The 24670-nt window shown below is 48.3% G+C and overlaps 1 protein-coding gene across 2 annotated transcripts in view; it reads left to right on the top strand.

Moving 5' to 3' along the window:
- The window catches only part of BRWD3 (bromodomain and WD repeat domain containing 3), a 993456-nt gene that overhangs the window by 628209 nt on the left and 340577 nt on the right, over positions 1 to 24670 (top strand). For both annotated transcript variants that reach the window (XM_069212579.1, XM_069212580.1), the window contains exon 32: positions 1632 to 1757. In XM_069212579.1, the coding sequence (XP_069068680.1) occupies positions 1632 to 1757 (126 nt within the window). The remainder of the gene's footprint in view (positions 1 to 1631; positions 1758 to 24670) is intronic.

The following is a 24670-nucleotide window of genomic DNA, read 5'->3' as shown; positions in this document are numbered from 1 at the left end:
GCTATTGCAAACAGACAGTAAACCCCTTTGTCCAGGTATGTGCATCACCTCCGAAACTCAGGCTTATTATATATTCTTCAGCTAGAACTAGCATAAAGCTTAGAGCTAGCACAGAGACGGTATTAACAGGTGTGAATTGTGATGTTACGATTTCCCCCTGTTTTCACTGTTATTTGAAAAGCTGGACAGCTTTCATTTTCTTGTTGTTACCATTATTGTATACATTAGATCTCAGCATTTTAAAATAACAATTTCAAAATAATATGGGTTACAGCTGCTTCTTCTTAGTAACTCAAAGCCTTGACACCACCTCACTTATGTACTGAGTGGAGTTTGACGGGGCTGCAGTAACCTGTCTTACACATTCAACGCTGGTGCATTGAACTAAGTTCGCTTGTGTCATCCGTTGGTGTGAAACCAAATCATGTACAGCTGAGCCAAGGACTCAGTTTGCACAACAATTCTCTTCATTATAATCTGCTATGCACTTGCTAAGAATCATCCTCAAGAAAGCCTGCATGCTCATTTTACCAGATCTAAGGCTGCTACCACTACATTGGCACATGAAGTGCCTGTTCTATATATTTGCCAGGCTGCTCCATGGGCATCTCTCCAGGCGTTCACGACTCATTACTGTCTGGACTGCCAGGTCTCACAAGAAGTGCATTTTTGCCTTTCAGTTCTGCAGGATTTTTGGGCCTAAGCCAATTCACAGACCCCCCTCCCCCCCGGGAGGTATTGCTTTGGTTATCTATTCAGAGGAATCTGCGGTTAAAATAATCTTTTAGGAAAACAAGTTACTTACTTGAGTATTGCTCTTTCTATTAGACACACTGTTTAGCCTCAGATTCTTCACTGTACATCCCATCCACCCAGTTCTGTGACCGCACTATACCTCTTAATAAGATCGCAAGTCTAGTCAGTGATATACCTATTTCGCTTTTGAGGCTCCTCTTCTTGCAGTGCAGACAGTGCAGAAAGCAGGTAACATCTGCTTGTGGGAATGGCACCTTTATAGGCCCTGCACGCCACTTCGGAGCAGAACAGCATCCATGCAGAGCCACGCAGTGTTACATTCCAGCGTGCAAAGGTACTAAGAAAAAAGTTTTGGGATCAAGTCTGATGCATGGGGAATTTTCAAAAGATGAGGAATCGAAGGCTAGATAGTTTCTACCAGAAAGAGTGTTAACAAACGTAAGTAACTTGTTCATTATAATCATTTAGCGTTTTGTTGATGGGTACATGCTTGTCACACTTCCTAATAAGGGCATATGGATTATCTGACAGAGTTTTCAATGACTGGGCTACATGAGTTTCCTTAGTGCAGACAGCATTTCATGGCTCAACTGATGTACCCCATTACAGTGAACACAGGTACTAGAATAGTAGTGGAGAAAAGTAGGCAGGAACTTCAAATTGTGTTAACCTAAAGGGACTCTTCGGATAGACCATCACAGTATGATTCCATATACAGACATTATTCATTCTAAGTATTTAATTCATATTATATTTCCCAACAATGCCATTTCTTCACCTTTATTATTCACCATAGTTATTTCTGAAAGTAGTAGTGTAATTAAGAATCCTAAGTCTCATCAACCCATGTTAACATATGTTTTTTTTGTTTTTAGAAGAATCTCTGCCTTAATGTGGGAAGTACGATATATTGAACATAATGCCAGAACGTTCAATGAGCCAGAGAGTCCTATCGTGAGAACGGCCAAAATTATAACAGATGTTTTATTGCACTTCATTGGGTGAGCAAGCGATCTTATAGTATATCTAAATACACTTTCTTTGCCCATTATAAATCCTTGGTGTTAACAGATCAGAGGAACCAAGAAGTCTGACCAGAATCTTTAAGTTATCAAGGAAAATAAGGCACACAGCACATATGACCACACTGTGATAATACGTAGTATGTTGTAGCTCTTTTCCATATGAGTGTTTTGTGTGCCTCTCTGCTTCTATTTTTGGCTCCTGTCAACCTGTGCACACTTAATACTAATGTCTGATATTATTGGCAACAGTCTCAGAATAAGCTCAGTCTAGCACATTATGGCCCTCATTTTAACCTCAGCGGTCTTTTTGAAAGACCACAGAGGTACCGCCGGGCTGAAGACCGCCAGTGCAGGCGGTTTTCCATGCAGCATATTATGACTGCTGGCAGCCCTCCATCCTTTTACAGACGGAGAGGCGCCAGCAGCCATACTGGCGATCGGTGGGGAAGTGGAGGCTGCTCCACCTCCACCTCCACCGCCACGCCATCAGAACACCACCCACCGAATCACATTCCATGATTCGGTGTGGCGGTGTTCTGGTGACGGGGAGCTGGCGGCGGAGCAGCCCCCATGTATCCCGTACCCTCCCAGAGGATCACCGGACCAGGTAAGGTGATCGTCCGTTAGGGGAGGGGTGTGGGGGGATGTTGTGTGTTGTGTGCGTGCATGGGGGTGTGTGTGTGTAGAGGAGGTGTGTGAGTGCGTGTATGCATGTGGGGGGTGTTTGGTGTGTGGAAAATGTGTGTGTCTGTTGGAATGTCTGCATGTGCGGTTTAGTGTATGTGTGCGTGTGGGGAGTGTGTATCAATGTTGGGGTGGGGAGGGGGCTCCTGCCACCTTTGGGGGTGGTAGGGAGTTTGGGGGTGTGGGCAGAGGACTCGGGGAGGGGGTGGGGGAGACCCCTTTTAGTGCCAGTGAAGGAATTCCTTGGCACTGATAGTGCCTACCGCCATGGATTTCGTGGCGGTACAGAACCCCACGAAATCCATGGCGGTATGCGGGGTCGTGATACCGCCGGCGGTGCTAGTCTGGAGACCGAAGTCTCCAGCCCAGCGGCCGTTACCACCCTGGCGGTCGGAGTGGAGAAGTGGCGGTTTAGCATGGCGGTCACCGCCATGCTTGTATTGCCAGTTTTTTTTTTTCTGCCGACCTGTTGGCGGTATTACTGCTATTTCTCCACTGACCGCCAGGGTTGTAATGAGGGCCTATGTTTCTATTATGGGCTAGCCTTAGGAAGAGAGCACTTCTGTTATATTATTGTACAAAGTCCTTGTTTCAGATGTATGATAAAATGTATGCAGTAAACTCTTGCTGTAAGAGGACACCTGCTTTTATAGAAGATTACTTCATTTTCATTAGAGATTGTCGCTGTTGTTCTTAAAACGCAACATTTTTTATGTGGGTTGGTAAGAGAACTTATAGGCACACTTCTTGCACTTGAATATTCTATTTTATCTGCATATTTATCTTTCATTTTCCAAATTGACAGGCTCTGGAAATGTTTTTAAACTACATCCTTATCTTGATGAGGATAACTACTGCTGTTGCAAGGTGCCCTGTTGGTTCAGTGCATGACTGATGGCAAGTGGAAATGGACCGCATTGAGTTATTCATTCTGGGCATACTTTTTTCCTGTTTGTCAGTGTGTTTGACTGTGTTCACTGGCATCCTGCCAACCCAGGACCCCAGTGATTATGCTCTCTCACTTCTAACTGGTTAACCTGTACCATTTTCACTCCACATTTAGAATACTTGTGCTCCCATGTAAGTCCCTAGTATATTGTACCCAGGTACTCCGGGCATTGGGTTACCAGGTGATCCCCATGGGCTGTGTTATGCCACCAATGGGGAGCCCATGCAAAGTGTTCTGCAGGCCTGCCATTGCACCCTTTTTCATTACAGGTCACCCCAGTGGCAGGCCCCCCTAGTCCAGAGGCTTACCTGTGTGTTAGGGCACCCCGGCACTAGCAGCGGTGTCCCCACAAACTCCAGTTCCATTTTTCTAGACTTAGTGAGTGCAGGAATGTCATGTTCGATGGCATCTGTCGCTGTAGATACGCATGTTTTGCAATAGCTCGCCATCTGGTGTTGGGCCGGAGTGTTACAAGTTGTTTTTCTTCGAAGAAGTCTTTCGAGTCACGGGACCGAGTGACTCCTCCTTTTGTCTCCATTGCGCATGGGCGTCGACTCCATCTTCGATTGTTTTTTTTCCGCCATCGGGTTCGGACGTGTTCCTGTCGCTCCGAGTTTCGGAACGGAAAGATAGCTAATTTCGGAAGATTTTCGTCGGTATTGTTGCGTTCGGGATCGGCGTAGTTGGATTCAACACCGTGTCGAAGGATCGAAGAGCTCCGGTGCCCTTCAGGGGTAGTTTTTTCGATCCCCCGTCGGGGCCTGGTCGGCCCGACCGCGTGCTGAAGAACGCCGATGGAACGGACCCCGTTCTGCCACAATAAATACCCCTATACAGACCAACACTTGGTCTGTAACCTGTGCCTGTCACCCGAGCACAGTGAAGACACCTGCGAGGCCTGTCGTGCGTTCCGGTCCCGAAAACCACTCCGAGACCGTCGAGCCAGAAGACTTCAGATGGCGTCCGCGCCGACAGCCCACCGAGAGTTCGAGGAACAAGAAGAGGAAGGTACCTTCTCGATCCAAGACTCAGACTCCGAAGGATTCGACGATACACAAACCGTGAGTAAGACGTCGAAAACCACTCAGAGGAAGATTTACAAGGCCCAGGGGACGCCACTGGCACCAGGCCATGGCTCCACCCATAAATTCGGTGACCGACCGTCGGCACCGAAAAAGGCCCAAACAGTGCCGAGATCGTCCGACTCCGGTCGAGACACCGGCACGCAGCCTTCTCGGGACCGAGAAAATGCTGGAGACAAGCATCGACACCGAGATGCCGGTGTAGACACGGCTCGACGCCGAGACAGCGGCCCCGAAGAAGATCGGCGCCGACTGGTTTCGGCCCCGAAAATGAAAAAAGTCACCTCGGAGCCGAAAAAGGACGCAGACAGGGTTTCGGTCCCGAAACAAACTGCAACCGACCCAGCTTCAGGCTCTTATACAGAAGAGCACTCGCTAACCTCCAAAATGCAAAAGCATAGGTTTGAGGAAGAGCTACAATCAACTGATGTGGACCATACGCAAAAGCGTATTTTCATACAGCAGGTGACAGGAAAAATAAGCACCCTTCCCCCTATTAGAAGAAAGAGAAGGTTGGAGTTCCAAACTGAACAGACACCACAACCAAAAGTGGTGAAAAGAGTTACCCCACCACCCTCTCCTCCGCGCGTGATTAACGTCTCACCAGCACAAACTCCATCACACTCCCCAGCTCACACCACCATAAGCCAGGGTGACCAAGATCAAGACGCATGGGACCTATACGACGCCCCAGTGTCAGATAACAGTCCGGAGGCATACCCTACGAAGCCATCTCCACCAGAGGACAGCACCGCGTATTCTCAAGTGGTGGCTAGAGCAGCACAATTTCACAACGTAAGCCTCCACTCAGAACAGGTCGAGGATGATTTTTTATTCAACACACTCTCCTCCACCCACAGCTCATACCAAAGCCTGCCTATGCTCCCTGGTATGCTCCGACACGCAAAAGAAATCTTTAAGGAGCCGGTCAAAAGTAGGGCAATCACACCAAGGGTGGAAAAAAAGTATAAGGCGCCTCCTACAGACCCGGTTTTCATCACTACACAGCTGCCACCAGACTCTGTCGTTGTAGGAGCAGCTAGGAAAAGGGCCAACTCCCACACATCTGGAGATGCACCACCCCCAGATAAAGAAAGCCGCAAGTTCGATGCAGCTGGTAAGAGAGTCGCAGCACAAGCTGCAAACCAGTGGCGCATCGCGAACTCCCAGGCACTGCTTGCGCGCTATGACAGAGCCCATTGGGACGAGATGCAACATCTCATTGAACATCTGCCCAAGGACTTACAAAATAGGGCAAAACAAGTGGTTGAGGAGGGACAGACCATTTCCAACAACCAGATCCGCTCCTCCATGGACGCTGCAGATACAGCTGCACGGACAATTAATACATCTGTAACTATCAGAAGGCATGCATGGCTCCGAACGTCTGGATTTAAACCAGAGATTCAACAAGCAGTTCTCAATATGCCTTTTAACGAAAAAGAACTGTTCGGTCCAGAAGTGGACACAGCGATTGAGAAACTCAAAAAAGATACGGACACTGCCAAAGCCATGGGCGCACTCTACTCCCCGCAGAGCAGAGGGAATTACAGCACATTCCGTAAAACACCCTTTAGAGGGGGGTTTCGGGGTCAGAGCACACAAGCCAGCACCTCACAAGCAACACCGTCCAGTTACCAGGGACAGTATAGAGGAGGTTTTCGGGGACAATATAGAGGAGGGCAATTCCCTAGGAATAGAGGAAGATTTCAGAGCCCCAAAACCTCTACTACTAAACAGTGACTCACATGTCACTCACCCCCTCCACACAACACCAGTGGGGGGAAGAATAAGTCATTATTACAAAGCATGGGAGGAAATCACTACAGACACTTGGGTTCTAGCAATTATCCAACATGGTTATTGCATAGAATTTCTACAATTCCCTCCAAACATACCACCAAAAGCACAAAATTTGACAAAACATCATTCCAATCTCCTGGAGATAGAAGTGCAGGCACTATTGCAAAAGAATGCAATCGAATTAGTGCCAAACACACAAATAAACACAGGAGTTTACTCACTGTACTTTCTGATACCAAAGAAGGACAAAACGCTGAGACCAATCCTAGACCTCAGAGTAGTGAACACTTTCATCAAATCAGACCACTTTCACATGGTCACACTACAAGAAGTATTGCCATTGCTAAAACTACACGACTACATGGCAACTTTAGACCTCAAGGATGCTTATTTCCATATACCAATACACCCATCGCACAGGAAATACCTAAGGTTTGTATTCAAGGGAATACATTACCAATTCAAGGTACTGCCTTTCGGATTAACAACCGCACCAAGAGTCTTTACCAAATGTCTAGCGGTAGTCGCTGCACACATAAGAAGGCAGCAAATACATGTGTTCCCATATCTAGACGACTGGCTAATCAAGGCCCATTCGTTAATAGAGTGCTCAAATCACACAAATCATATCATACAAACCCTCTTCAAACTAGGGTTCACCGTCAACTTCACAAAATCCAAAATTCTGCCGCGCAAGGTACAACAATACCTGGGAGCCATAATAGACACATCAAAAGGAGTAGCCACTCCAAGTCCACAAAGAATTCAAAATTTCAACACCATCATACAACGCATGTATCCAACACAAAGGATACAAGCAAAGATGGTACTACAACTCCTAGGCATGATGTCTTCATGCATAGCCATTGTCCCAAACGCAAGACTGCATATGAGGCCCTTACAACAGTGCCTAGCATCACAATGGTCACAAGCACAGGGTCACCTTCTAGATCTGGTGTTAATAGACCGCCAAACTTACCTCTCGCTTCTGTGGTGGAACAACATAAATTTAAACAAAGGGCGGCCTTTCCAAGACCCAGTGCCACAATACGTAATAACAACAGATGCTTCCATGACAGGGTGGGGAGCACACCTCGATCAACACAGCATACAAGGACAATGGAACGTACATCAAACAAAACTGCATATAAATCACCTAGAACTTCTAGCAGTTTTTCAAGCACTAAAAGCTTTCCAACCAATAATAGTTCACAAATACATTCTCGTCAAAACAGACAACATGACAACAATGTATTATCTAAACAAGCAAGGGGGGATGCACTCCACGCAGTTAAGCCTGCTAGCACAAAAGATTTGGCGTTGGGCAATTCACAACCAAATTCGCCTAATAGCACAATTTATACCAGGGATCCAAAATCAACTCGCAGACAATCTCTCTCGAGATCACCAACAGGTCCAGGAATGGGAAATTCACCCCCAAATTCTGAACACTTATTTCAAACTCTGGGGAACACCTCAGATAGACTTGTTTGCGACAAAGGAGAACACAAAATGCCAAAACTTTGCATCCAGATACCCACACAAACAGTCCCAAGGCAATGCCCTATGGATGAACTGGTCAGGGATATTTGCTTACGCTTTTCCTCCTCTCCCTCTCCTTCCTTACCTGGTAAACAAACTCAGTCAAAACAAACTCAAACTCATATTAATAGCACCAACTTGGGCAAGGCAACCCTGGTACACAACGCTGCTAGACCTATCAGTAGTACCCTGCATCAAATTGCCCAACAGGCCAGATCTGTTGACACAACACAACCAAAAGATCAGACACCCAGATCCAGCATCGCTGAATCTAGCAATCTGGCTCCTGAAATCCTAGAATTCGGGCACTTACAACTTACCCAAGAATGTATGGAAGTCATAAAACAAGCCAGAAGGCCATCCACCAGGCACTGCTATGCAAGTAAATGGAAGAGGTTTGTTTGCTACTGCCATATTAATCAAATACAACCATTACACACAACTCCAGAACATGTAGTGGGTTACTTGCTTCACTTACAAAAATCTAACCTGGCTTTCTCTTCCATTAAAATACACCTTGCAGCAATATCTGCATACCTGCAGACTACCTATTCAACTTCCCTATATAAGATACCAGTCATTAAAGCATTCATGGAGGGCCTTAGGAGAATTATACCACCAAGAACACCACCTGTTCCTTCATGGAACCTAAATGTTGTCCTAACTAGACTTATGGGTCCACCTTTTGAACCCATGCACTCCTGCGAAATACAGTTCCTAACCTGGAAGGTGGCATTTCTCATCGCCATTACTTCCCTAAGAAGAGTAAGCGAGATTCAGGCGTTTACAATACAGGAACCTTTTATACAACTACACAAGAATAAGGTCGTCATAAGGACCAATCCTAAATTTTTGCCAAAGGTTATTTCACCGTTCCATCTAAATCAAACAGTGGAACTTCCAGTGTTCTTTCCACAGCCAGATACCGTAGCTGAAAGGGCACTACATACATTAGATGTCAAAAGAGCATTGATGTATTACATTGACAGAACAAAGAACATCAGAAAGACTAAACAACTATTTATTGCATTTCAAAAACCTCATGCAGGAAACCCAATATCAAAACAAGGTATAGCCAGATGGATAGTTAAATGCATCCAAATCTGCTACCTTAAAGCTAAACTACAGCTGCCCATTACACCAAGGGCACACTCAACCAGAAAGAAAGGTGCTACCATGGCCTTTCTAGGAAACATCCCAATGCAAGAAATATGTAAGGCAGCCACATGGTCTACGCCTCACACATTCACCAAGCACTACTGTGTAGACGTGTTATCCGCACAACAAGCCACAGTAGGTCAAGCCGTATTAAGAACATTATTTCAGACTACTTCCACTCCTACAGGCTGATCCACCGCTTTTGGGGAGATAACTGCTTACTAGTCTATGCAAAACATGCGTATCTACAGCGACAGATGCCATCGAACTGAAAATGTCACTCACCCAGTGTACATCTGTTCGTGGCATCAGTTGCAGTAGATTCGCATGTGCCCACCCGCCTCCCCGGGAGCCTGTAGCAGTTTGGAAGTTACCTTCAACTATTTGTATATGTATCATCTCAACCTTAAATAGGTGCATACTTAGTCACTCCATTGCATGGGCACTATTACTACAATTCAACTCCTACCTCACCCTCTGCGGGGAAAAACAATCGAAGATGGAGTCGACGCCCATGCGCAATGGAGACAAAAGGAGGAGTCACTCGGTCCCGTGACTCGAAAGACTTCTTCGAAGAAAAACAACTTGTAACACTCCGGCCCAACACCAGATGGCGAGCTATTGCAAAACATGCGAATCTACTGCGACTGATGCCACGAACAGATGTACACTGGGTAAGTGACATTTTCATTTTTGCGTGTACTGGACATAGGTCACTACCTGTGTCCAGCTACATAATGGCAACTCCAAACCTAGGCATGTGTGGCGTCAAACATGTCGGAATCTTACCCCCATACTGTTGTCAATATTGGAAGTATGATTCCCTGCATTCTGGGGGCTCCTTAGAGGATCTCCAGCATTGCTCCTACCAGCCTTCTGGGGTTTTCCGGGCAGCCCAAGCTGCTGCCATCTCTCAGACAAGTGTCTGCCCTCCTGCTACTTGAACAGCTCAAGCCCAAGAAGGCAGGAAAAGGGATATCCTTTGGGAGATGGGGGGGTAACACCCTGCTCCCTTTGGAAATAGGTGTTACATGGCTTGGGAGGGGTAGCCTTCCCAACCCACTGGCATGCTTTGAAGGGCGAATTTGGTGCCCTCGATGCATAAACCAGTCTGTACCGGTTTAGAGACCCCCAGGCCCTGCTTTAGCGCGAAACTGAACAATGGAAAAGGGAGTGACTACTGTCCATCACCACCCCAGGGGTGTTGCCCAGAGCTCCTTCAGAGGGTCCCTGGGTTGTGCCATCTTGAATCCAAGGTTGGCAGGGACCTCTGGGAGCATCTTGAGTAGCCAGGTTAGGCAGGTGACATTAGAGCCCCCTCCTCATAGGTGCTCACCCGGCTAGGTGACCAATCCCACTTTCAGGGCTATTTAGGGTCTCTCTCTTGGGTGGGTGCTCAGCTTGCAAGATTGCAGCAGGACTCCTTTGCAACCCCTACTTTGACTTGTAGCCACTGGAACTGCAACTGGACCCTCCAGGAACCGACAATCTGCATCCATGACGAAGACTCTGCTTGCAACATTGTTTCCAAGGCTCCTTCCAGCTTCTGCAACATTTCCCCAGCTGTGCATCGTCTGAGGGCGGCAAGTCTTCAGTCTGCACGAGAAGAAAGAAGGAATCTCTCTTGGAGTGAAGGAGTCACTCCCCTGCATCCACAGGCACCAGCTGCAACAACGACTGACTGCGTAGATCTCGTCTCATCCTGAGCTGCGTGGATCCTGCATCATGGGTGGTGGTCCGGAGTAGTCCTCTTGGTCCTCTCTGCCAGCTGTCCAACTTTGGTGGAGATAAGCCCTTGTCTTCCCACGCAGGACAGTATCCCCTTGCACCACATCTCTTGCTGCTGCAAAGACTTGTTTCCATCTCCTCTAAGGGATGTTTAGGCTACGTGTAGCTTTAGCCCACAGAACTTCTTCCTGCGACGCACTGCCCTAGGGGCCCCCCATGGTTTGAGTCCTTCTGGACCTTGCTGGTCCCCGGCAGCTGCACTTTTGCTTCACTGCGACATCTGCCCTTGCCAAGACTTGTTGGAGGCTCTTCCACGCCACCGACCGACTGCAGTCATCCATCTGGCGTGGGATGTCAACTGCATCCTCCACCAACTCTTCATCTGCTCCAGGTCTGCATTCCTGACCGTCTTCGTCCTACCGTCGACCAACTCCTACATCCATAGCTGGGTGGGTAGTAGCTTCTACTCCTCCTGGACTCTTCTCTGACTTCTGGACTTGGTCCCCTTCTTCCACAGGTCTTCCTCTTCAGGAATCCACCGCTGGCTTCTTGAAGTCTTGTCTGGGTGTTGCATTTTCTTCATTTTCTTCCTTTTGGGTGTTTTGGGGAGAATCTAGTAATTTACTCCTTTCCTCCTGGTCGCCTGGGGGCCCTGTGGTACTTATCTTTGGGGTTTCCTAATACCCCCAGCTCCCCTCTGCACATTCCATTTACCTAGGTGGGGGTTGTAGGAAAATGCCTCTGTTGGCATGGTTACCCCCTAACTTTTTGCCTTTTGTTGATGCTAGTTATGATTGAAGGTGTGCTGTGACCATACTAACCAGGCCCCAGCACCAGGGTTCTTTGCCTGAACTGTACACTTGTCTCCACAATTGGCACAGCCCTGGCACACAGATAAGTCCCTTGTACATAGTACCCCTGATACCAAGGGCCCTCCGGCCAGGGAAGGTCTCTAAGGGCTGCAGCATGTATTATGCCACATGGGGACCCCTCACTCAGCACATGCACACTGCCTCACAGCTTGTGTGTACTGGTGGTTAGAAAAAGACTATGTCGACATGGCACTCCCCTCAGAGTGCCATGCCCACAAACCACTACCTTTGGCATAGGTAAGTCACCCCTCTAGCAGGCCTTACAGCCCTAAGACAGGGTGCACTATACTACAGGCGAGGGCATATCTGCATGAGCACTATGCCCATACAGTGTCTATGCAAATTTTTAGACATTGTAAGTGCAGGGCAGCCATAAAGAGTATGTGGTCTGGGAGTTTGTCAAACACGAACTCCACAGTTCCATAATGGCTACACTGAATACTGGGAAGTTTGTTATCAAACCCCTGCAGGAACTGTAACACTTGGTAGAAGCCCTGAGGGATACAGGTGCCAATGTCACCATGCAATCCCAGTAGTGTTTGCTAAGGAATGATCTGGATTCCTCAGCATGGGCTGAGGTAGAGCACAAGACCCATGCAACCATGCTGGGTACCCGTAAACCGGTGTGTTAAGACAAGAGCAGAGCACAAGGTGAAAAAGAAGTGTTAGGAGTCTGGAATAATGGCCGAACCTTCCAAGAGAAAAGGAAAGAAGACTAGGAGACCAACTTCTACACAGCACAAGAAACAGGACCTCTCTTCTCAGGAAGATGTCCTATCGCCTGAGGTAACTGAGTTCACAGAGCTGGAGCCTTATCAGATAGAGTTATTGGGCCCTGGGGGAACAGCTGTGCCAGGGACAATAGACTTGTCCCACTCTTGAAGGCCTAGGACAGCAAGCAGCTGAGGAAACCAAAGGAAATGTCAGTGGAACCCACAGGGTCTATTGGGAAGATGGACTCCTTTACACTGAGGCAAGAGATCCCAAACCTGGTGCCACTTGGAGAGTGGTAGTGCCTCAGGGGTTTAGAGAGTTCATCCTTACCATTCCCCTTGCTGGGCATTTTGCACAAACCAAGACTTAGGAGAGATTAGTCACCCATTTCTATTGGCCCACTATGTCCCAGAAGGTAAGGGAGTTTTGCAGCTCCTGTGTCACCTGTCAAGCAAGTGGCAAGATAGGTGGCCATCCAAAGGCCTCCCTCATTCCACTTCCATTGGTGGAGGTCCTCTTTGGGAGAGTGGGAGTAGATATAGTGGGTCCACTTGAGCATCCCACAGCATCAGGGAACCAATATATTCTGGTAGTAGTGGATCATGCTACCAGGTACCCTGAGGGAATTCCCCTTAGGTCCACTTATGTCCCTACAGTAGCCAAAGCACTCATAGGTATCTTTACCAGAGTGGGATTTCCTAAGGAGGTGGTTTCTGACAGAGGTACCAATTTCATGTCCGCTTACCTAAAGCATATGTGGAATGAGTGTGGGGTGGCTTACAGGGTCACCATACCATACCCTCCACAAACCAATGGTCTTGTGGAGAGATTTAAAAATACATTGAAGGGGCATGATCATGGGGCTCCCGAAAAAACTCAAAAGGAAATGGGATGTCCTCTTGCCATGCCTGCTTTTCGCCTACAGAGAGGTGCCACAGAAGGGAGTAGGGTTTTCCCCCTTTGAGCTTCTATTTGGCCATCCTGTAGGGGACCACTGGCACTTGTAAAAGAAGGCTGGAAGAGACCTCTCCATGAGCCTAAACAAGACGTAGTGGACTAAGTACTAGGCCTCCGCTCTAGGATGGCAGAGTACATGGAAAAGGCAAGCAAAAACCTTGAGGCCAGCCAACAACTCCAGAAGTTGTGGTATGACCAAAAGGCTGCTATGGTTGAGTTTCAGCCAGGGCAGAAAGTCTGGGTTCTGAAGCCTGTGGTTCCCAGGGCACTTCAAGACAGATGGAGTGGTCCTTACCCAGTGCTAGAAAAGAAGAGTCAGGTCACTTACTTAGTGGACCTGGGCACTAGCAGAACACCAAAGAGGGTGATCCATTTTAAACACAATAAACTCCTCAATGACAGGGCAGACAAAACCATGTTGATGGTTACTGATGAGGATCAGTAAGCAGAGAGTGAACCTCTCCCTGGCCTCCTATCAACTGACCCTAAAGATGGCTCAGTGGATGGAGTTCTCTACTCAGACCCCCTCTCTGGACAACAGCAAGCTGACTGCAGGCACGTCCTACAGCAGTTTTCTGAGCTGTTTTCTTTGACCCCTTGTAGGACGTTGGCTCTGTATATACTATCTCAAAGTTTGAGATTGTGTGCACAGAGTCCAAAGGTCCCCTTAGAGGTGTATAGTGGCAACATTAGATAATACTAATGCTCTATTTTGTGGTAGTGTGGTTGAGCAGCAGGCTTATCAGAGGGTAGTGTTAAGCATTTGTTTTAAACACACAGGCAGTACATGAGAACACACCATAAAAGACTTAACTCCAGGCCAATAGGTTTTTATATTGGAAAATATTATTTTCTTAATTTATTTTAGAACCACAATATTCAGAATTCAAGTAAGTACATACATTGTAAGGTACTTGGCATAGGTAAGTATGGAACTTTAAAGTAAAACAGTAAGGTATACAGTTTTGGTAAAAATGGCAATAAGTTATTTTAAAAGTGGACTCAATGCAAAAATCAACAGTTCCTGGGGGAGGTAAGTGCAAGTTAGTTTATCAGGTAAGTAAAGCACTTTCAAGTTCTCCCCCTGGGGCATAGGCAGCCCACCGTTCGGGGTTCAAGTCAACCCCAAACACCCAGCACCAGCAACACAGGGCCGGTCAGGTGCAGAGGTTAAAGTAGGGCCCAAATAAAATAGGCACCTATGGAGGCCAGGGGTGCTCTGGTTCCAGTCTGCTAGCAGGGAAGTACTTGCGTCCTTGGGGAGCAGACCAGGGGGGCTTTGTAGAGCACTGCGGGGGGGGGGAGGGTTGCAAACAGACACAAAAAATACACCCTCAGCGGCACAGGGGTGGCAGTGTGCAAAGTAGGTGTTGAGTCTTGCATTGAAAGCAATGGAGGGCACGAGGGGAGGGGGGGTGGGGCTTCTCGGGCCAGCCATCGACTGGGCAATGGTGAGGGCTGCCTGCTGGTCACTCCTGCACTGGTAGTTGGTTTCTCTCAGGCCTGGGCGCTGCAGGTGCAGTGCCCCTTCCAGGCGTCGGGTTCTTTGTTACTGGGCAGTCACGGTCAGGGGGAGCCTCTGGATTCTCTCTGCAGGCTTTGCTGTGGGGGAACAGGGAGGTTGTCCCAGGGTGTCCACGTCGTCGGAGTCGCCTTGGGGTCCTCTCTGCAGTGTTGGTTCTTCTGCTCACGAGCAGGGGGCGTCGGGTGCATAGTGTTGGGGACTTACGCTTCTGGAGTGAGGCTTGGAGTCCCTTTAAAGATGGTTTCTTCTTTGTAGATTAGACAGCGTCGCCATCCACGGGAGTATCTTGGTCCTTTGGGTTGCAGGACAGTCCTCTGAGTCGGCAATGGACGCTGGTCCCGCTGGATGCATCACTGTTGCAGGTTCTTTGAGTCTGCAGACTGGCCGGTAGGGCTGGGGCCAAGTCAGTTGTTGTCTCTGTCATCTCTCCTGGGCTTTCAGGCCGGCAGTCCTTCTTGTTTGAGGTCGTCAGGAATCTGATTTCCTGGGTTCAGGGTGGCCCCTAAATTCCCTATTTAGAGGTGTGTTTTAGGGCTGGAGGGCAGTAGCCAATGGCTACTGTCCCTGAGGGTGGCTACACCCTCTTTGTGCCTCCTCCCTGTGGGGAGGGAGGCACATCCCTAATCCTATTGGGGGGAATCCTCCAAAGCAAGATGGAGGATTTCCTAAAGCAGGGGTCACCTCAGCTCAGGACACCTTAGGGGCTGTCCTAGCTGGATTGTGACTCTTCCTTATTTTTCTCATTATCTCCTCCGTACTTGCCGCCAAAGTGGGGGCTGTGTCCAGGGGGACAGGCATCTTCACTAGCTGGAGTGCCCTGGGGTGCTGTAACACCAGGCTTGAGCCTTTGAGGCTCACCGCCATGTGTTACCGTTCCTGCAGGGGGAGGTGTGAAGCACCTCCACCCAGTACAGGCTTTGTTCCTAGCCACAGAGTGCACAAAGACACTCACCCCATGTGGCTTTAAACCCATATGGATGTGGCAGGCTGGCAGAAATTGGTCAGCCTAGCACTAGTAGTTGGGCTGGTATACAGGGGGCATCTCTAAGATGCCCTCCGTGTGCTTTTCTCAATAACTCCCACACTGGCATCAGTGTGGATTTATTGTGCTGTGAAGTTTGATACCAAACTTCCCAGTATTCAGTGTAGCCATTATGGAACAGTGGAGTTCGTGTCTGACAAACTCCCAGACCATATACTCTTTATGGCTACCCTGCACTTACAATGTCTAAGAGTTGTCTTAAACACTGTAGGGGCATAGTTCTCATGCAACTATGCCCTCACCTGTGGTATAGTGCACCCTGCCTTAGGGCTGTAAGGCCTGCTAGAGGGGTAACTTACCTGTGCCACAGGCAGTGGGTTGTGGGCATGGCACGCTGAGGAGAGTGGCATGTCCACTTGGTCGTTTTGTCCCCACCAGCACACACAAGCTGTGAGGCAATGTGCATGGGCTAAGTGGGGGTTCCACAGGGTGGCGTAATACATGCTGCAGCCCTTAGAGACCTTCCATGGCTACAGGGCCCTTGGTACCAGGGGTACCATTTACAAGCTATCTAAGCTTTTCTGAGATTGCCAGATCAACTTTCTCTTTTCAAATCTCCTTTTGTGGGGACATTCCTCAAAGGTCTTACTCGTTTGTATCATCCTACTCCATTTATTATGCCTCAGTGGGACCTCAGTCTTGTCCTCACTTACTTGGTGTACTCCATTTCAGCCGTTACACAATTGTCCTCTGCGGCTCCTTTCCCTCAAGACAGTCTTTCTGGTGGCTATCACCTCTGCTCGCATAGTGAGTGAGCTCTAGGCTCTTTCTTCGCCGCCTCCATTTTTGTCTGCACATCCTGACAAAGTTGTGCTGTGCATGAGGGCCTCCTTCCTTCCCATGGTTGTCACACCTTTTCATGTGGGCCAATCCATCACTTTGCCTACTTTTTACGCACCTCTCATGAAGAGGAGAGACTCCATCGTCTGGATCCAAAAAGAGCGTTGGCGTTCTATCTTAATTGCACTAAAGTTTTCCGGTTGGACGATCAACTCTTTGTTGGTTATGTGGGTGCAAGAAAGGGAAGGCGGTGCAGAAGCATACCATCTCACGGTGGGTGCTTCTCCGCATCAAAATGTGCTACGCTTGGGCAAAGAAGCAACCTCCAGAGGGATTGTGTGCTCACTCAACCAGAGCAATTGCTGCTACCACTGCGTTAGCACACGGAGTTCCTGTCCTGAACATCTGTCAGGCAGCAACGTTGGCATCTCTGCACATGTTTACAAAGCAATACTGCCTGCACAGTCAGGTCTGTAGAGACGGCTGCTTTGGTCGTTCGGTCCTACAGGGCTTTTTAGTATGATTTTGGTTTGTACCTCTGAGGATGGTATTGCTTGGGTATCTATCCTAAGGTCAGAAATCTACAACTACAAGTTTCTATCAGATGAACAAGTTACTTACCATTGATAACAACATTTTCTGCTAGAGACACATTCTTGTTGCACATTCCTTACCGACCGACCCACCCTCCCCGCTTGCAAACTGATTTCTATGGACAGATATTCCCCTATCTGATAGAGACTTCTAGTTGCAGATTACTTACCTTTGAATTTCCCCAGGCATCAAACTGGATCTGGAGATATTTCTTCGAGTAGTTCCTCTGTGCGCCGTCTGGTGGCGTCATTATGAAGATCATCAGGCAAGACCGGGCCCAAATAATACTGGTGGCTCTGGACTGGGCACGAAGAGTCTGGTATTCCGAGCTGTTGAGCATGGCCTTAGCTCCTCTGATCAGGCTGCCCCTTTGGGAGGATCTTCTGTCGCAGCAGCAGGGGAGGGTCTTCCATCCGAAACTGTCCACCCTCCTCCTCCTTGCATGGAGGTTGAGCAGCGATGTTTGACGTCTGTTGACCTGAAGTCTGTAATGTTATCTTGGCAGCCAGGCGTCCCTCAGCCAAAATTGTATATGCCTTTCGTTGGAAGAAATTTGTGGCATGGTGCATGGACAAATCTGTCAATCCTCTATCTGCTCTTCTTTCTCCAGTCCTTCTCTTTATTCTTTCCCTTGCCCAGAAGGGCTCCACCCTGGGCACTTTTAAGGGATATCTTTCTGCTATATATGCTTTCTTGAGGTTACCAGATCAGCCATCCTTATTTAAATCTCCTATATTTGGTAGGTTTCTTAAAGGCCTCATACATCTCTTTTCTCCTATCCCATTTATCATGTACCAATGGGATCTAAACCTGGTATTAACATACCTTATATGTACCCCATTTGAGCCGCTTCACAACTGCCCTTTACACTTCTTAAGTATCAAGACTGTCTTTTTAGTTGCCATTACTTCTGCCTGCGTAGTAAGTGAGCTCCAAGCTCTGTCATCTAAGCCACCTTTCCTGTGGTGGTGCTTCACACGAGGGCTTCTTTTCTACCTAGAGTAATACACCCTTCCATGTCGGACAGTCCATCACCTTGCCTATCTTTTATGCACCCCCACATCCCTCTCATGAAGAGGAAAGACTCCACCTTCTGGACCCGGAAAGAGCGTTGGCGTACTATTTTGATCGTACCAAAGACTTCTGGGTGGACGATCAACTCTTTGTGGGATATGTGGGTGCAAAGAAGGGGAAGGTGGTGCAGAGGAGGACCATTTCTCGTTGGGTATTCTTATGGCTCAAAATGTGCTACGCTCTGGCTAAAAAGCAACCTCCCGAAGGTTTGCGCGCTCACTCCACCAGAGTTACTTCTGCTACCACAGCGCTAGCACGGGCGTTCCAGTCCTGGACATCTGTCAGGCAGTGACGTGTGCATCTCTGCACACTTTTACCAAACATTACTGCCTGGACAATTGGGTCCGAAGGGACGTCTACTTTGGCCGTTCGGTCCCGAAGGACTTCTTGGTGTTATCTTGGTTCGCAGCCCACCACCGGGGATGTTATTGCTTGTGTATCTATTCAAAGGTAAGGAATCTGCAACTAGAAGTCTCTCTCAGATGTACAAGTTACTTACCTTCGGTAACAATATATCTGGTAGAGACATATTCTAGTTGCAGATTCCTTATCGACCCGCCCATCCTCCCTGCACTATGAACTGATTTCTAGGGACAGGAACTTCCCCTTAATGGCCCTAGTTTTGGCGCGCCTCTTTGTTTTCTTCATGGCTCCGCGCTACTGGTGTGGAAAGTCATGAAAAGAAACTGACATCAGCACACCGGGGTGGCCCCTATATACGACTGCGACATCATCACAGCAAACACGGCCACGCTCACGGAGTCGACTGACGCCACATGAAGGCGCGCAGAGGTACTGCTCGAAGAAAAATCTCCGGATCCAGTCTAACACCTGGAGAAATTCAAAGGTAAGGAATCTGAAACTAGAATATGTCTCTACCAGATATATTGTTACCAAAGATAAGTAACTTGTACTTTAGGGCCTTCGCTCTGGGGCGCAAGGGTATTGCTCAAAGAAAAGTCTCCGGATCCAGTCTGACGCCTGGGAAAATTCTAGGGTAAGGAATCTGCAACTAGAATATGTCTCTTCCAGATAATTTGTTATCGAAGGTAAGTAACTTGTTCTTTAGCCTCTGTTAAGCCTCTCATTTTGGTATAGTATAGACAGAGCCAGCCATACCTGACATGGTTAGGTCACCTGGGCCATGCTGGTCCACACAAATTCTGCAAACTCTGTGCAACGCTTCTCTGCATTTGCCAAGGCTTGTTGGTGGCCCCGCTGTCCCGTCTGCAATTCAAAGATCGGTGTGAGACAGCTCGTGGATGAGTCCTGGGATCCTCCAGCATCGTCCGGACTCCACAGCTGCACTTCTTCGTCCACCATCCTACAGAAAATCATCATCATCAAGAAGGGTGGCATTGCCCTCCTGCACCGCCTGGGCACTTCCAGGTGGTTTGAGCTCTCTCCCCTCTCTCTTTAGGTCCTCTTCTTCTGTAATCCATGCCTGGGATAAACCGACCTGGTCCTCGGGTTGCGACAGCAGCTGGACAACTGAGGTCACCCTTGACTTCAGCAGAAGGTTCAGACAGAACTTCATCCCGCTCCCTGAAGGTATTCCACTATTCTGGGTATCCACAGGTGGGGACACTATCCAACCAGCCCCTCCCCCGTCCCAACGGGTTTCCTCGGAGTCCTGTGGGAAGGGTCCTAAAACTTCCACCACGACTTCCTGATGTTAGTCAATGGACACTGACCCAAGGTTTCTACTCTGCAAACAGGCGCCTGGGGAATCCTACCTACTTATCTTTGGGGTTCTAGTGCTTCCCCAGTCCTAGGGTCCCTTGGGTGGTAGTGCGGATTAGGAGTGATTTTCGCATTCAATTTATTGAGTGTATGGTTTGGGTCCCCCCTCCTACACTATCACAAAGGGTTGATGGACTACGTACAGGGTGCCTCACCTATAGGTGTACCCCGTACACTGAACCAGCCTCCTACATCCACCTCGCACTCATTTTTTCTCAATAGAACATCAAACATTACTCAGACAGGAAGTCCAGGCTCTCCTTTTCAAAGGAGCAATAGATCCCATCTCTCTCCAACACCAAGGAGGAGGAGTATACTCACTATACTTCCTTATACCCAAAAAGGACAGTTCTCTGCTGCCAATCTTAGATCGAAGGCCATTGAACATATATATTCTGGAAGATCATTTTCACATGGTCACTCTGAAAGACATTGTAGGAAAATGGCTCCCTGTTGCAGTTACCCACCACTTTTTGCCTGATATTGATGCTGACTTGACTGAGAAGTGTGCTGGGACCCTGCTAACCAGGCCCCAACACCAGTGTTCTTTCACAAAAAATGTACCATTGTTTCCACAATTGGCACACCCCTGGCACACAGATAAGTCCCTTGTAAAAGGTACCAGTGGAACCAATGGTCCTGTGACCAGGGAAGGTCCCTAAGGGCTGCAGCATGTATTGTGCCACCCTAATGGACTCCTCACCTAACACATGCACACTTCCAATGCAGATTGTGTGTGTTTGTGGGGAGAAAAAGGCAAAGTCGACCTGGCATCCCCCTCAGGGTGCCATGCACACAAAATACTACCTGTGGCATAGGTACGTCACCCCTCTAGCAGGCCTTACAGCCCTAAGGTAGGGTGCACTATACCACAGGTGAGGGCATAGCTGCATGAGCTATGTGCCCCATACAGTGTCTAAGTCTATTTTTAGACATTGTAAGTACAGTGTGGCCTTATTAAGTATATGGTCTGGGAGTTTGTCAGTGTGTGGCGCGGAAACAAAAGAACGGACGTCACTGCACGAGGGCGCTGTCTATGTACTACTCCTGACGTCATCACTGCGACCACGATGCCTACGACGCCTGCAGAGTCGACTGGCACTACCTCCTGAGCTGAGGTGACCCCTGCCTTTAGAAATCCTCCATCTTAAGTTTGGAGGATTCCCCCAATAGGATTAGGGATGTGCCCCCTCCCCTCAGGGAGGAGGCACAAAGAGGGTGTAGCAACCCTCCAGGACAGTAGCCATTGGCTACTGCCCCCCTGACCTAAACACACCTCTAAACTCAGTATTTAGGGGCACCCCAGAACCCAGGATATCAGATTCCTGCAACCTGAAGAAAGAAGGACTGCTGACCTACAAGCTTGAAGAGAAGGAGGAAGACGACAACTTCTTTGGCCCCAGCCCTACCGGTCTGTCTCCAACTTCGAAAACCTGCTCCAGCGACGCATCCGACAGGGACCAGCGATCTTTGAAGCCTCAGAGGACTGCTCTGGTCTACAGGACCAATAAACTCCTGTGAACAGCGGCCCTGTTCAAAACCAGCTACTTCTTTGCAACAAAGAAGCAACTTCCAAAGACTTCACTTTTCCCGGCGGACGCGTGAGAATCTACACTCTGCACCCGACGCCCCCGGCTTGACCTGCAGAAAACCAACACCTCAGGGAGGACTCCCCGGCGACTGCGAGCCCGTGAGTAACCAGAGACGACCCCCCTGAGCCCCCACTGCAACGTCTGCAGAGAGAATCCAGAGGCTCCCCCTGACCGCGACTGCCTGTAACAAGGGACCCGGCGCCTGAAAGCAACACTGCACCCGCAGCCCCCAGGACCTGAAGGAACCAAACTTCAACGCAGGAGTGACCCCCAGGCGACCCTCTGCCTTGCCCAGGTGGTAGCTGTCCTGAGAAGCCCTCCCTGTGCCTCCCTGCACCCCTAGAGTGACCCCAGGGTCCCTCCATTGTTTCCTACCTGAAACCAGAAGCCTGCTTTGCAACCAGAAGCCTGCTTTGCACACTGCATCCGGCCGCCCCCGTGCCGCTGAGGGTGTGTTTTGTGTGCTTACTTGTGTCCCCCTCAGTGCTCTACAAAACCCCCCTGGCCTGCCCCCGAGGACGCAAGTACTTACCTGCTGGCAGACTGGAACCGGAGCACCCCTGTTCTCCATAGGCACCTATGTGTTTTGGGCACCTCTTTGACCTCTGCACCTGACCAGCCCTGAGCTGCTGGTGTGGTAACTTTGGGGTTGCCTTGAACCCCCAATGGTGGGCTGCCTATGCCCCAGGACTGAGACTTGTAAGTGTTTTACTTACTCCCAGGAACTGTTGATTTTTGCACTGTATTCACTTTGAAAATAGCTTATTGCCATTTTTACAAAGACTGTACATGATATTGTTTTCATTCAAAGTTCCTAAAGTATCTAAGTGAAGTACATTACATTTAAAGTTTTTGATGTAAATCTTGAACCTGTGGTTCTTAAAATAAACTAAGAAAATATATTTGTCAATATTAAGAACCTATTTGCCTGGAGTACGTCTTTGAGTGTGTGTTCCTCATTTATTGCCTGTGTGTGTACAACAAATGCTTAACACCACCCTCTGATAAGCCTACTGCTCGACCACACTACCACAAAATAGAGCATTAGAATTATCTTATCTCTAAGGGGAACCCTTGGACTCTGTGCACACTATTTCTTACTTTGAAATAGCATATACAGAGCCAACTTCCTACACTACTGTTTTAAATCCAAGTTCTATACTTACCTGTGTGAAGTACCGTACAATTTATGTAGTTACCTAAAATTTGAATCTTGTGTTTCTAAAAACAAAGAAAATATATTTTTCTTTATAAAAACCTATCAGCCTGGAGTTACTTTTTTGAGTATGTTCTCTCATTTATTGCATGTGTATGTACAACAAATGCTTAACACTACCCTCTGATAAGCCTACTGCTCGACCACACTACCACAAATAGAGCATTAGTATTATCTAATTTTGCCTCTAAGGGGAACCCTTGGACTATGTGAGCACTATCTCTCACTTTGAGATAGTATATACAGAGCCAACTTCCTACAGCTGCTGCCTGGCACTCCCTGTAACTCCCCTAAATTGAGTATTAAAATGCACCCCTGAACCCAGGGATTCAGAGTTGATGGATCAAGAGAAGAAGGACCAGGAAGAGCCACTGCCTGGCGAGAACAGCAGAGAAGCTATGGACATTTTGGCAAAAAACTCTGCCTTCCCGCACCTCTCAAATCAATCGCAACAGAGTGACTCATCCTGCAAGCTGGAAAACTTCCAAAGCCTCGTGTAGCCTGCCAGCACTTAAAAATCACCGCCAATCTCCCTTGGAGTAGAGGAGCTACTTGCCTGCAGGCACCAAAAACCAGAGTCCAGTCAACTGCCTTGCAGCTTCCCGGCTCCAACCAATGCTACAGATGACCAGGAGGAGGCACCTATGCTCTGGAGGACTAGGACTGCCCCCCCCACCATGTGTGATGACAGAAGGACCCACTGGAGCCATGCAGCAACAATCCCTGGAGTCCGGATGCCCTGTACCAAGCAGCAACAGTTAGAGTCCAGTTGGGATTCTCACTGCACTAGGACCAAGCAGCTGTCGAGGGACATCAGCATCACTGAGACCCAGCTTGTTAGTGGCCCAGCTGTCCTGATTGTGCCCCTGCTAGCTGATTGACCCTGACCGCAAGGAGCACTCTTGCACAAAGAGTTCAGGTGCCCTATCCACTCTGCACTTGAGCTGTGTGGCCTGGGTGGTAATTCTTTGGATCTTGGGTCCCAACACCTCTGATTCCAGAAGGTGAACCTCCAAAACCGATTGTACTTACTGTTATGTATTGTTGACTTTTCTCTCCATAGCGTTTCACTGTGTGTAAAGGTGCACAGGTTTGAACTCTTTACTTACCTTTTTAGCACAAAATCAGTACTTACTCTTTTGTGAAGTTCTTGGTTTTAAGATATATATATATATATATATATATATATATATATATAAAGAAGTGTTAATGTTTCTAAATTGGGCTCAGATTTAGTCTTAGAGTGGGTGTCTCATTTATTGCCTCTGTAGGAATGCACCCTTTTTGGCATGGTTAGCCCCCACTCTTTGCCTGATATCTGAGGTAATTTCGACTGAATGTGCACTGGGTTCCTGTTAACTTGGTCCCCAGTGCCAGATCTATTTCCCCTAAAACTGCACAGCTGTTTCCCCCAATGTGCAAAAGTTTAGCGCTCTCTGTAAGTCCCTAGTACCCCTCGTACTTAGGGCCTGAGGTACTGAAGAGGGTCCCTAAGGGCTGCAGCGTGAATTGTGCCACCCTAAGGGATCCCTCACTATGCTCATGGCGGGCTGCGTGTCTTGGTGTAGACAAAAGTGAAAATACAACACGGGACACAGCCTGTGTGCCATGTCTCCTTAACACTGCATGTATTATATGTAAGTCACCCCTCTAGCAGGGTGCATTATATTACATGTGCGAGCATTTCTACATGAGCAGATATGCCCCTGCTACGTCTTTGTCGATTCTCAGACATAATAAGTGACCAGGGAAGCCATTTTAAAAACATGTGCTGAACACTGGTCACTACGAGTTCCCCAGTTACATGCTGGCTTCACTGAAGAAAAAGATGTTT

Source organism: Pleurodeles waltl, chromosome 2_1 (assembly GCF_031143425.1).
Source record: "Pleurodeles waltl isolate 20211129_DDA chromosome 2_1, aPleWal1.hap1.20221129, whole genome shotgun sequence".
NCBI classification, from domain to species: Eukaryota; Metazoa; Chordata; class Amphibia; order Caudata; family Salamandridae; genus Pleurodeles; species Pleurodeles waltl.
Note: the sequence above shows the minus strand (reverse complement) of the source record. Positions and strands in the feature narration are given on the sequence as shown.